We start from the raw sequence: 15142 nt of genomic DNA on the forward strand, positions 1-15142 counted from the left end.
GGGTCGAGCAGCGTGAGCTCACTGGGGTTCAGGCTGGGAACAGACTCCAGTTTCACAGCCAGGGTGGTTATGGTACCATTAGGGAAACACTCAGTAAGCAGTGAGAAGAAATTGCAAGCCATCAAGAAGTCACTGATGGGCACATTAGATTCTGGATCCTTCAGGATCACGTCAATTCTGGTATTTTTTCAATATGCGTATATGTGAAATGAAAAATACCATCTCCTCCTCTTCCCCCTTGTTGACAATCTTGAGGTCTTCCTTCTCCATGCTGCAGAACAGTTTGCCAAGCCCCTTCCTTAGTCACTGCAAACAGATCAGACAAAATGTCAACGGTGAACAGTGCGGGAAACATTTAATGCTGGGCTTACACTGTGCGATTTTTTGGCCCATTTTGAGCCGATTTTTGAGTCGTGCGACCGTTTTGGCGATCGGCCCGATTTTGGCCTTCATCGTGCGTCGTGCATCGTGTAGTATACGTGGGGTAACGAGACGCGATTAACACCTCACGACCAGCTCCCGATCATCAATCGCTTGGTCGTTTGAAATCCTCGCGACCGTCGTGAGGGTGTCACCGCAGTTTCTCACACTGCGCACGCGCAAACACAAATGTCAGCGAAAAAGACGGCGCAGCACGGCAGTGTAGCGTGTGATCTGGACACAAGCGACGGAGGCACAACTTGTAGAACTATGGTAAGCTGATCCGAGCCTTTTCGATGTGGCCTCACAAAATTATCACGACCACAACAACCGTGAAAATAGTTGGATCTACACTGCTGCTCAATCACAGCTGCCTGATCAATGTTTTTAGCAATTTAGCAAAGTTGATGGCGGTGGTGTGCGTGTCTGTGTGTGAAAGACAGAGAGGGAGAGCGAGCGACAGAATTTCTGTTATAACCTTCATTTTATGGACGCACAGTGTGAGCACTCGGGTCGCATCAGAGCATCGGGCCGTATAGTGTGAGACCCTGCATCGTGACCTATGAACTTCTAACCCCTGCGAGTCAATCGTACAGTTTGAGCAGGAGCTGAATCGCGCGACTGAAAAAAAATCACACAGTCTCTGCCCAGCTTAAGCTTCACAGCAGGCTTTGAAACCGAGAGCTCAACAGCACAGTGTCGGAACAAGTCACAAGATAACACCACATTATTTGTTTAAATTAAAGACTGATTAATCAAAGCCCTGTAAAGTGCTTAACAATGTCAAATGTCAAAGACAAATGTCAAAAGCAAATTACAACTTTGGAAAGCAAGTTTCTGTCTTTTTAATCAATATTCTTAACGCAATCTTCTTGACTGAAGTGACCAGGGATTTTGTATTTAAGCTCCACGTGGCAGGTCGGATATTGCTTAGGAAGGAAGCTGATTTTCTGCATCATTCACAAGATCAAAAAAACATTTACCAGCACTCAAAGTATGCACTTTAAGCCAAAGAGGTTTGGACCAGTGGAAGTAACGGCAACTACAGGAGGGTTTTAATCTATAACACATATAGTCACACATATAATCTATAGAATATATATTTTTAGCTAGCATATCATACACATGTTATACTTGCTAACCCTGCGAGCATGCTATATATTTAATTTTTAGATTTCTTGAAAGAAATCTCACTTGTGGATTTTTTTCCCCCCAATAAAGTTTGAAGTGACAAATCCTCACCCCCCACCTCCCTCTTCACCCACGACTGCAGACCTGCCAATGGTTCCAACACCATCATTAAGTTTGCAGATGACACCACGGTGATTGGCCTCATCAGTGACAACGATGAGGCCGCCTACAGGGAGGAGGTGGATCGTCTGGCTGAGTGGTGCGACAGAAACAACCTGCTGCTTAACACCGAGAAGACCAAGGAGCTCATCGTGGACTACAGGAGGAATGCTGACCCACATCCACCCATCCACATTAAGGGGACGGCTGTGGAGCGTGTGAGCAGCTTCAAGTTCCTGGGAGTCCACATCTCCGAGGATCTCACCTGGACGACCAACTGCTCCAAGCTGGTCAAGAAGGCTCACCAGCGCCTCTTCTTCTTGAGGACTCTGAGGAAGAACCACCTGTCCTCAGACATCCTGGTGAACTTCTATTGCTGCACCATCGAGAGCATCCTGACCAACTGTATAACAGTCTGGTACGGGAACTGCTCTGCCTCGGACCGGAAGGCGTTGCAGAGGGTCGTGAAAACTGCCCAGCGCATTGCCAGAGCACCACTTCCTGTCATAAAGGACATCTACAGGAAGCGGTGTCTGAAAAGGGCTGGGAAAATCATCAAAGACCCCAGTCACCCATCACATGGACTCTTCACCCTCCTGCCCTCTGGGAGGCGCTACAGGAGCCTCCGGACTAAGACCACCAGGTACCGGAACAGCTTCTTCCCCACAGCTGTCAGACTCCTGAACTCTGCCTCCTGACATCTGACCCACATTAAACTCACGGACTGGACATACACACACACAACCACACACACACACACAACCACACACACACACACACACACACACACACACACACACAGGACAACTGTACCCTCAAACACACAATAATAACATGGACTGAACCACCACTCACAACCACTAGCACTTTATATAGCCTCTTAACTGCACTACTGTATAGTTCTGTGTAAATAATCATACGATAATTTTTAATTCTATAACTGTTCGCAACTTGCATAGTTCCCATTTCTGTATAAGTGTATATCTCATATTTCTGTAAAGTTCATTATTTCATATTCTGTATAGTTTTTTTCATATATATATCCTATTCATAGCTTGTACTCACAACAGCCTGTACATACTTATAGTTATAGCATATTCATAACATACTTCATACCGTGTACATTATAACATACCATAATAGACCCATTTCTGTAATATACTTACATATCTATATTATTGCTAATATATATTGTAATATATCTATATCATGGCTAAAGCACTTCTGGATGGATGCAAACTACATGTCGTTGCCCTGTACCTGTGACATGTGCAATGACAATAAAGTTGAATTCTATTCTATTCTATTCTTTTCTGGCTGCCACTTCAAACAATACTGTCTTTATTTCTGTGGCTCTCTCTTATTATGAATCACTTTGTGGCAGAATACACTTTAGACAAATGTAAATGAAAGCATCGCCGTATGCCAATTGTAAACTGCAGGCATGTGCCAGTCAGTTTAGAATAGTTCCCATTAACTAATTTCACTTGGTAAGGATAAAATTGGAATAAAATATAAATTAAAACATTATGGACATAAAGTTAAGAACATGTCTATGGATACATTAGTGAACCGTTTTGTTTTTCCTATCTCTGTCCACATACAGTCGTGCAGCATTTACATTGGGTTAAAGAGATTTTAGCAAATTACAAATTCAGATGTAGACTGTAGCACACAAAACATGGCCCAGCAGCAATGAACAGCACTTCCCAAAAAGCTGCTCAACCTTAGTACACCTGAGACTATCTCTTAAGTCAATACACCCACACAGTCTGAATGACTCATCAAACTCATGCATTACTCCAGTCCATATCAAACTTGTTGCTCCATTCCTCTCTCAATTCCCAAGAGGACTACACATCCCGTACAGAAGGAAAATTGCCAGTGTGTTTGGACGTGCATGTGAATTTTGCTGTATTATCCACTGAACAATCTTTGTCAAATGATTCCTAAGGTGCTTGTAAACACAAGTTAGGCTATAGACAGTTTCACTTTTTACTTAAAACCCCAGCAAACCGTCACTAAGTAATATTACAGACAGTTGATCAGGTTCACTCCAGAGGGGCTAAATGGGGCTACTTGGGGAAACATGGCACACAAAGATGCAAATTAATGTTTCAAGAAGTAAGGCCCAGACATTAAAACAGTGCCGCATTTGACCATTTCTACATTACACAAAAGACAAGAGAAAGTAAAAAAGAAATCGGAGAAATCAGAGAATCCAGCTTCTCTGATTACATCAGGCACCACTGGTGGGGTGTGGAGTAACTGAAGGTGTAGCTCTGAAAGTCAAGAAAAACAAGTCAAGAAAAACCAAGGAGTGCTTGACCTTTACCTTCCACTGTGCTAGCCTTATACAGGTCAGTATAGACAGGAGTCAAAGTTAACTGAAGTTAGACTCAGGTTACAAGCCTGAATATTAAATAGCAAAATACATCAGTACACACAAAGATAAGCAAATCCAACGAGGTATTAAGTCAGGCAAATGGTTAGGATACCCTCTCTGACAGCAATTATCACTGGAGAGTTCTGGTATGATATGTCAGGACAGAGTGCCAATAGGGCCACCCTTCTACTGCATCCAACGCCCTGTATAACCCAATTATCCTATATCACTGCCTCGCACACTCAGATCTTATCTTGCCTGCTGCACCCGGGTGGACTTTTTCTCTGGCATACTGCGGGATATTTTGCTTAGGACCAAGCCCTTCCTTGTATTTTTCAATAGCAGCCCCCCTAGCCAGCGCTCAGCGGTGGCTGCATAACAACAAGAACATTCCCTCCTAAATTTCTGCTATAACTGGAAATGCCAACCCAAGTACATCATGGACACAAGCACCCACATGACTGTCCAGAAATGCATTGGGAAGGCACAAGCACAACCCGATTGCATTACAGAAACATTTAAGCTAAAGGGACTGGACTGATAAACACACACACACACACAAATCACTCAGCTTAACTCAACTACTCAAAACATTGAGACTGGACTGACTAATCAACACAAGCACAAACACACTGACCTACACCACCAAACTATCGTACACACCAACCTGTAAATGCTCTTTTGCACAATATTATTACTGGACTTTTTGCACTAACTTCTTTACTTCCTAATTTTTGCTGCTACACTAAGGAATGTTTACTGTTCCTCCACTACCTCAACTCATCATCACAAAACCTTATTATTATGTTACGTTGTGTTTTTTTCTCACACTGTCACTTTGTTGCTCTTGTTCGCACATTTGCACGTGCACTATGTTGTCTGCTGTCTGTTAACAAAAAAAAAAAAGTCTTCTTTAGATAGTTAGATTTTGTTAATTTATGTTGTCATTTATGTTAGGTCAGTCTGTCTTGTCTCTGCTAGCCAGCTAACTAGGCCTCTTAGTTAGCTAGTTTAGTGTTTTCTGTTAATTTATGTTGTAAATTTATGTTGCATGTACCACCTTGGTCCTGGAGGAACGTTGTTTCGCTTCACTGTGTACTAACTGTATATGGTTGAAGTGACAATAAAGCCGACTTGACTTGAAAAAGCTCAGGTAATTAGTTCCAGTGATTACCATGGACCAAATGGATTTAAATTTATTAACGGGAATCATTTCATCTTATTTTAAAAGCTTGTACAGATTCTCCCACATACAGCTTAATAATTACAAGCCATTTTTCCCATTTCAGTATTAACATCCTTCTCTTCAAGGACCAAACAGTCTTGGGATCTGGTGTAGGTGAAGATTTATACAGTGGGGAAAAAAAATACTCATGAGACACCCAGAAAATTTGCCAAGACAAAGTTTGAAATAAATGGAAAAAAGAAATTAATGCGACAATAGTTAGCATCAAGGAGGATTTATAGGCAGAAAGCATGCTTGGCAATCTTTCCATAAAACTATTTATGGAAATGGAATGCATTAAAACTATTTAATGCATTTAGCTTGACAACAATTTAAGGTTAATCAAAGATTTTTGTACATAAAACTCTGGTAACAGAGAGTGGTGTTATATGCTTTGGACCGTTAAAGGTTACACCTGAGTCATTAACTATTTTGTATTAAAGTGGTACTACAATAGAACCCTGTGGCACACCTCTGTTGACACTAATGAGGCTGGACTGTAAGCCATCAGACCCCACAGCTTGTATAACACAGCTGAGACAATTTGCCACCAAAACCAAAAAAAGATGCCTCATAAGACAGTCACGATAAAGAGTATCAAAAGCCTTAGATCAATGACTAAATATAATCAGGTACTGTTTTGTACCCCAAACAGAAGAATGACAAATAAATGACACATTTTAAAATAGAGTACTATGTTAAAAATGACCTCAATGACATAACATGACACTAGGGCTGCTCAATTAATCGAATTTTAATCACGATTACGATCTGGGCTTTCAACGATCATTAAAAATGACTGAGCCGATTATTAGCCCCTCCCTCGTGCTTTACTCTCGCGCTGCTCCGTGTGGCAAATCGAGCGCACCTCTCTGCATTTCGAACACGCGTCACAACAATTAAGAGGACCCGAGGGAAGCTCGGAAAGCTATGCAGAAGTTATTTGGAGAGGAGAGTGACTGCCGTTGGTTGAAAAGAGAGGTAAAAAAAAAAAAAAAAAAACTTCAGTGGTGTGGAAACATTATGGGTTCGCGGAGTCAGACGTGGATCAAGTAGACATAGTGTGTAAACTTTTCTACGGTGTCATAGCATAGCTGCACCACAGAGCAACACTGCAAAGTTCACTAAAAGTAGATGTTTACATTTTTCATTTATTTTTTATATTGCAAACATTTGCACTATTACCAGTATTTGCACACTATTTTATATTATTTTTTTAAAGTCTTTATTCAATACATTGTTATTGTTAACCCTTTAAATCCCTGTAGAACCGGAACCGTGTAAGCTAGCGCAATAATTTGTTTTGCATATGAAACCGGAGGAGTTGTACTTACATCTTATGCCATCAGCTTGTCCTCGGTCACGGTTTCCTTCCACATAAAGCTTTGCAAAAATTGCATATAAAGCGCTTGCAGGAACAAAAACATAATATTCCAGAAACACGCTTTGCCGTTCCTATCAGCTGTTCGTAACACTTCCCACATTGAAAAAGACGTCAACGCGAACTATCACATGTCCGCCATTTCCTGTCCGAAACCGGAAGTGACGTCATTTTCGTGGAAAATGTAGTTTTTTTACTTGTAGGTCTTAAAAGCCTATACTGGTGATTTTATAAGTCATGTTTGACTCTATACTTTTCTGAATAGTTTCTGGGATGCTTGGAACTCGAATTGCACTGCTGGAAATAGTTTATTTTGATGCACATGCTGTTTTCTTTGCAAATTTGCATCATAGGATTGTTTTTTGTTTTTCCTGCAGTATATAAAAATTGCTGTATCTCCAAAATAAAACTATGAAGACACTCAAAATAAATTTCCTGTGGTGGGAAACTATTTTTTGCAACTTTTTTGTATTTAAAGTTTTGAGGGATAAGCCTCTTAAATTTCCCCAAGTAGAAATATATGTAAAAAAAAAAAAAAAAAAAAAAAAAAAAAAACGATTTTCAATTTTTTTGTAGTTTATTGCACTTTTTTGCAATTAATGTAATTACTATGGACTTAATGCATACATATTATTAAAATATGGGCTATAACAGTTGTATTGATGTATAGCAACTTGAAATGCTCCCAAAAATGGCACTACAACATGTAAAAAAAATAATATAAGCTCTGGCGGACTTGGTTCTATGGTAGGTCTTAAAGGGTTAAATAAATATCGTCAAATAATCGAGATCTCAATTTCAGTGAAAATAATCGTGATTATCATTTTTGCCATAATCGAGCAGCCCTACATGACACAACATCCAAATATAAATTGCAGCTAAAAAGGATTACAGAGTATCAAGTTTATGTGGTTACTGAAACCAAGACTGTTACGTAGTCTATCCAGATAACAGAGGGTGGTGACCTCTAATTACAGGTTCCAAACAGACAACAGCAGTTGAAACCTTACCAGACTTATGACCCCATTTATGATTCAAGTACCACTATGTGACAACTTAACTGAAGCTAAGAAAAAGTCGAGTCAAATTTTTTTTCCTATCTGCCAGGTTAGGAATGGTTACAAAGTAAATAAATAAGGTGTATGGAAATATTGCAACATAATAAGAAAATTGGGTATGGTTAAAAGTTTGCTAAAATGCCGTAACAATAGAACATTTTGCATCATAACAGAGAGAAGAAAAATATAGTATTCGTTGTTGCCTTCCTTTTACTTAATTCATGAAGTAAAACAGCAGCTGGCCATCATATTTGCTGTGCAATTGACCCCTTGGGGATTAATCAGAATCAGAATACTTTATTGATCCCTAGGGGAAATTATTAACACTTTGCTTGTCTGGTAATTAAAATGAAGATTTTTTTCAGATATGTGGATAAATTAGATATTGAAAACCACAAACAGTTGAACATAACTAAATTACTGCTTAACGTGAATGTTCAACTGACTAATATTAAAGCATGCCTCGGCAGATTTCAGCAACATAACTGAGTGAGTATATCACAAGTCTTTTAACAAAATTATGTTTTTTGAAGGTTTCTGTGCACCTACCTTGAGAGCCAGGGACAAAATGCCCCAGGCGGTCCTCTTCCCCACAGTTAGCTTGCTCTCTAACCACACTAACCTGGAACCCTGGATGGAAAAATCCAAGAGAAAAAAAACATTAAAAATTACATCACACAATCTACATTACAATTGATTTCCAAATATTCTGAGTCTTAGGTAGGTTGAAGGTTAACTGAGGATACACATTTACAAACCAATATTACCAAATAGCCAAAACTGTTCAGAGTTTCTCCTTAATTGTCACTTCATCAAGATACAGAAAGATTGCTTCAGAATTTGATTGTAGTTGATCATTTGATTTGGTCCTATTGCCACCTTTTCCAACAACACTTCAATTCTTCTTCTTTTTTTTTTTTAAAGTTAAGTATCTAAAGAATTAAATAAATAAATAAATAAAAATGGGTTAAATGTGAGTTTAGTCCAAAACCTAAACTGGCACCACTGTGGAATAAGAAGTCTGTTCATATAAGATGGATCTGTTGGGTTTCAAAACTTAAATTATTCATTATGATGTTGTACCTATCTTAATAAAAGCTTTTGACCTATTTTACACCTGAAATTATTAAAACATTTACTGTGTGACAAACTGTTCATTTGGTTTTGTTATTTATTCATTACTGAGAATATACAAGCATGTTGTGGCCTCCAAACTAAATGTTGAGGATGAAACAGGTTCCAGTTTTACATCTTCCCAGGGACTTCAGAATCTCAGTACTTCAGGTGCCAAGATGATAAGAAATTGTTTCCACTTCACTCCAAAGTTTAGAATTACACCAGCCAATTGCTCAGCAGATAAGGTATGCCTCCTGCTTTGAATACAAGAGTGACAGGAGGAACTAGTATTCACACTGGAACACTGAGGACCTTGTGTGAGGCCTCCAGGAGCCAACATGACTTCACAGATATTTATAGATCGCTTGAGCCCAGCCTAAGGCCACATTGTTGTCTCTTATCTAATCAAATAAGAGACAACAATGTGGCCTTAGACTAATCAATCTGCCATTAATAAGCAATGTTTGCTTGGGGAAAAAATAAAACATTAAGCAGCTGTTGATCTTTTTTCCCCAAACAAGAGAAAACATTGCAATCATCCGAGTTCCTGCAAAAACTCTGTAAGATGAAAAAAAAAATCCACTTAATATAAATTTATAAAACCTCAGAGGCTCAATCATGAACACCTATTTGAGTCCTAAAGCATCTATGATCCTGTACAGCTTTTACACAGCCCAGTGCCTTATATAACCACAATATTGTCAGCATGTATTTGATTGCGGAGTTTATGGCTTTAATATACAAACAATCATTAAAGTCAGCAAGTGGAACATTACATATGGCCAGTATGGAAACAAATTCTACCAAAGTGGGCTACCAATGTTTCTGGATTTTTATTCTGTGAAATATTTTTTAGTTACTGTACCAACTACAAAAATTGTTAGAAAACACTAAAATATGTCATCAAAATTCTTTGATGCAAGTATATCCACTTACATAAAATTTACACGGCATACAAGAAGCGTCCAGAGAACCGTTCTTGTTCTCCATTCTTTTCTTTTTTTAACAATAACAAATGATTAGCGGTCAAAGATTCACTTAGCATGTGGGATTTAATAAAAAATACTGCTTGCACATAATGCTCGGGCACTTTGTAGATTTTTATCTTAGCAAAGAGACAAATAAATAATGAGAGTAGACATATACTCCTTTCCCTTTCTGTCCTGTTCTACAACACACAAGACAAAAAGGAAAAAGTGAACAATGAGCCATGACCTAATGACATAAGTCTATAATTCATGGAAGCATTTGGAGGAAAAAGTGTTTTGTTGCCATCATACTCTGAACTCAATGCGCTTTCTTTATCACTTCCCCTCCTACTCATTGGGTATTAAAGCCAAACTATGTTTCCCATCATGAGCCAGTCATGTTGTTTATCATTATAGCTTCTGGGTTCACTTTAAAAAATAAATAAATAAAATCTTTTAACTACCTGCCCTTCCTCGCCTGTGTAGACTAAAATGAGTTCCTGAGACAGCCTTCAAAGTTCTCCACCACATAACATAAGTTTATAAATAACTGAATACAATTTTAACTTGCTTGTTTTACCTAAAATGTATGTTCCATTCATGCACATAGAGCATCTACTGCATCCTTTGGGTTTAGGTACATACACAGATATGGAAAAAAAACAATGATGTAAAGTGTTGACTTGTTGGTTATAGTTAATCAGTTTGTGATATATATTGTTATTGGGATAAAAACAAACAAACAATCTAAACACTTTTTCTGTAAATTCAGTGAATAATTTATGTAATCATCACATGGGGAGTACTATTTATTTATTTTTTTACATCTGACAAAGTCGGTGTCAGACTTTGTTACAGAGGTAGCCCCAAATTTAGGAACAAGCGCCTCAACTTGTTTTGGTGGAATCCAATTTGTCTGAAGTGCTGAAGCTAAAACTTATCGAAAATAAGAAGGATTTGAGTGGTTAAATGCTTCATTTATTCAATACAAATCTTGAAATGATTTCAGTGTGTTCATCGGCACGTATAAAGGCATCAGTATAACCACGACACAGTAACACCAACTCTGATCACTAGTTGCAAAATGTTAACAGTAACTCTTCTATCTCATACCTGCCGTGCTCATATTCAATTTTAATGCGATTAAAGAAAGATCAGGAGTCTCCCCATGTATGAACAACAGAATTAATAATGATAGCTGTGTAAGGAATCTGAAGAAATCCAAACATTAGTTATGGTTATAATCGCAGCAATCACACCAGAAAGCCATGTCAAATTTATTCAGCTGCAAGACATCAACCAGAAACACACAGCTTAAGTTGTTTTAAAAAATACATGACAAAAAGTCCTGCAAAAGATGGTATCTGTTTATCTCAACATCATGAATTCTGTCAGGAATTACCTAAGTCACAGAACCTAAAACTCACAGAGGAACTGTTACAACTTCTCCATGTTATTCGAAGAAACGTCCAGCCGAGGAGCTTGAAAAACTGGTCTCAAGACAAACTAGGAAAACTGGCTTAGTTTAAAGGTAGTTAAAGGTGAGATCACCTTACATCATATACTCTTGCACCTTACTGCAGAAACAAATATAACAAAAACACAAAACTGTGAAGAGAGCTGCTGAAATGATGTGCCATCGTCATCTGTGTCAGGTGAAAACGGACTTCAAGGGATGACTCCAGACGGTGAAAGACAAAAAAGAAAAGAAGACAGAGAGCTTGGTTTCCTTTCCTATGGAAAGAAAATACTAGAGGGAAAAGCCTGGGAAAAACTTTAATCCTCAAGATCAAAAGTATGCTAAAGTTCAAGTCTGACCGCATGATCTTGGATTAACAGGAAAATTGTTTGAAACTGTGCTTTTCACTTTACAGAGGTGTGTACTAGTACACAATTTCAATTAGGTATTAACTTTTTCAACACAGTCGTAACACCAAGACAGCTTTTTTACACTTTCCTATCCTCATATGAGAAACGAGTGAGGAAAATAACCCAAACAGTAGCCACAGTCTGCCAAGTCACAGGGCTGGACTGCCACGTCTGGTATATTCGGTAGGTACTCTGATTACATGCTACAAGCTAACAGAGTAAAAGGTAGAATTACAGGTCATTTTTAAAGCTACAGTGTGTCAGCAGCAAAGGAGCCAAGTGTCATTCAGCATTTCATCCATGTAATGGTAGTAAAGCTCGACTTCAGCAGTTGTTTCTTATTATGAAACATCAGTTTAGGAAACCCAAAACTTCCCCTGTGTCAATATAAGTGCGTGGCTCCGCTACTGCAAGGTGGATTAGTGGTACAACTGTGCTGTTAACATGCATTACGTATTTTAACCCGGTATAAGGAAAGTTAAAAAAAAAAGTTTATATATTCTTTTAATATAACCAATGATCTAATTATCATTAGAAGATGCCTCTTGAATAAACAGACTGGTTCTTTTATAGAGCTATTCTACTCTGAGTAATCAAAGTGCTTTATATAACTTCCCTCATTACCCATTCACACCGATTCATACAAGCACTTTTATCTATGGTTTACTCAACTCAGTCAACAAGTGCTTTTTATCTAACATTCACACACATTCATACTCCAATAGATGCATCAAAGAGCAACTTATAACTTAGTAGAAGACCTACTCTACTAGACTGTATCTAGATTCCACTCATATCACTTGTAACAATTGATTATGCTGAAAGAGCCCGACGGGTGCTGATAAGAGCAAGCAACAGTCACGATCTGCAAATAAGCTCTGCCATATAAGCCTAATAACACCTGATAAACAATGCTCTAAGGTCGTACAGCGCATGTTTGTCAAGATGTTTTCGGTGTTTTTATGCCCTCACTTTGCTACCTAAAGCCTTAAAAAGTCTTAATCAACATGACACTGCAATCTCAGGTTTGCACTGGTCTGTTAAATTTTGCAGTTGTTCCTATTTTCATTGAAAGCATTCTCACTTTTGCTGAGAACTTGAGTGTTCTGGTCTTACTGAAGGCAAACTGTGATACCAGCAGTAGAAAGCTGCGTTTCTCTATCACACTGCTCCGAGGCTCCCACATCAAACAGCGCTGGGCTGCTGAGAGGACTTTTACCATGTCAGGATATTTGACATCTCTGCTCTGAATTAACACTGGCAGGCCTTCCATCACAGGTTGATGTGTTCAAGCTCACCTGTAAAAGCCCTACAGGCACTGGCTCAAAGGACAGTGGAATACTGGCACCAAACTTCTTAATTTAAACCGCTTTCAAGTGCTCAGCTCGACAAGACCTCAAGCTCCCTCACAGAGAAGAGCCAAGTCCAAGGGTAAAAGGGCAAGTTAGCTTCTTAGTTCTTCAATTCTTCTTTATCCAGTTTAAAACAAAAAATAGTTTTAAGTGCTGAACAGACCTATCTTATTTACAGACCAATAGTGTCAAATTTTATGAATAAATGCAATTCATCTTACATCTGAATCCCATATTGCTCAAGGTCTCACGTGAAAGAAGATCTAGAGGAATGGATATTACTCCACTCAACTCAACGTTCATATTGTCACTAACTGTAGTGATACTGAAGATAACACTGGCTCTGTTAAAGTGAAAAGACATCAAATATTTACAAATATATATATATATATATATATATATATATATATATATATATATTACTCAATGCAGCTACCACGAGAAGCCTTTCACAAGACCTGTGATTAAATGCTATCAAACATTAGTCAAAGTTATTTTATTAGCATGTTTTCATACGCTGTAGTTATTGCAGGTGTATTAACTTTTCCAATCCTACAAATTACTCGAGGATGAAATGTAGCAGGTGTGTTAGATTAAACTGTACGCCCAACAGTTTAAAGCGTCTTCAGATTTACTTTTTATGCCAACGAAATGATAACTGGATAAGAAAAAAAGCCTTCTGCAGATCAAAAGGCTCATCACAACTGCGCAACTGGCATGCACATGTTTACAACTTGAAGGGTGAAAATTCTTGATTTTCTGTCACTACGTACTGTCAGTATCATAAAGGATATGACCGGATGCTGTCCAGCAAAACTGATCTGTATTAAAAATGGAAAAATTACTCCGGGGGAACAATCCTGGCTACAATCCCAGGTATCCACTTAGGTGGGTCTGGGCAGATAAGAAGACATGATTGAATGTTTGCTAGCTGGCTAACATTAGCCAAGTTGCATTGTTAGCCTGACTAGCTTAAAAACAACGTCCAGGTATCCTCCACTGTTGAGCTGTTTTCCCAATTTAATCGCTGCCAAAAGGAAAACTGTATCTCAGAGGCAACCGTGGTGATTCTCCACCCGTGCTGCTAGAAGGATGAGGCTGACGTCTCCACACGCATCAGCTAGAACCATACCGCTTTTAGCATTTAGCCGCGCTTGATAACGAAAGACACATGGGTGATGATGATGATGGTGGTGACAGCGATGAAGGCAAAACCGCACAGATATTTCATTATAAGACACTCACCCAGAACCACCTGGACACGCTGAAGATCACCTTCGAGTCATATTGAGAAGAAAGTAGCTGTTATCTGATGAAAAACGTCGCTGACGGAGAAAACGGGCTAAGTTGATTAGAAAAATGTTGTCGCGGCAGAGGAGGCTTGCAGTGTGTTGACAGCTCAATGGGATAGACCGAGTACTACAGCAACGATGAACTGGCCTGAACTGGCTGTCTGACTGCAGGAAGTGACGTCCATCTTTTCGCGTGACGTCACGTAAGTAAGCGACGAGCACTTTTCCCTAAGAAGAAAATATTATAACAGCTGCAAAGGGAACGCTGCCTCATGCTATAGCCTTGAACGCAATAAATAAATAAATAAAATAATGCTGGGCTAGCAAGGAGTCAGTGATGCCTCTAACACAGCACAGTGTACGCACAATATCAGTGTAAGGAGGAAGTACAGATTTTTTATTGGTTATTTACGAAAATGTTTTAGAGTTTCTCAAGAAGAAGCGATGACGAAAGCCATTGTTGCGAGATCGATCAACTTTAGACCAGACAACAAACGACGGAGGCTCCGGAAAAGTGCAATCAAACGATGAGTTTTATTATCACAGGAGAACAACCAACCGTCAGCATACGGAATGGGTTGCTCTGACAAGAATACATTGGGTTCTGGTTTTATAGGACAAAATATCACACCTACGTCAATACAGTTCAAAAATACATGGTGACAGACGGGCAAAAGTTCAATTCGTGCAGACAAGGGTTCATCACGTACATATAACCTTACACCGACATATAACTTCTCCTTTCTACATTACTTGCCTTTCAAGGTAATAACTTCAGGTCTTAG

General features: G+C 38.9%; 1 protein-coding gene across 1 annotated transcript in view; it reads right to left on the minus strand.

The window, feature by feature from the left end:
* Positions 1–14468, minus strand: part of atp13a3 (ATPase 13A3) — a 43823-nt gene extending 29355 nt beyond the window's left edge. The window contains exons 1-3 of the mRNA XM_085373669.1: positions 14311–14468; positions 8310–8390; positions 220–306 (exon numbers count right to left, since the gene is read on the minus strand). Of these exons, the coding sequence (XP_085229795.1) occupies positions 220–270 (51 nt within the window). The 5' untranslated portion in view covers positions 271–306; positions 8310–8390; positions 14311–14468. The remainder of the gene's footprint in view (positions 1–219; positions 307–8309; positions 8391–14310) is intronic.
* Positions 14469–15142: the final 674 nt, after the last annotated feature.

Source organism: Diplotaxodon limnothrissa, linkage group LG15 (assembly GCF_057381915.1).
Source record: "Diplotaxodon limnothrissa isolate DT_005_m linkage group LG15, D_limnothrissa_male_GT1.1, whole genome shotgun sequence".
NCBI lineage: Eukaryota > Metazoa > Chordata > Actinopteri > Cichliformes > Cichlidae > Diplotaxodon > Diplotaxodon limnothrissa.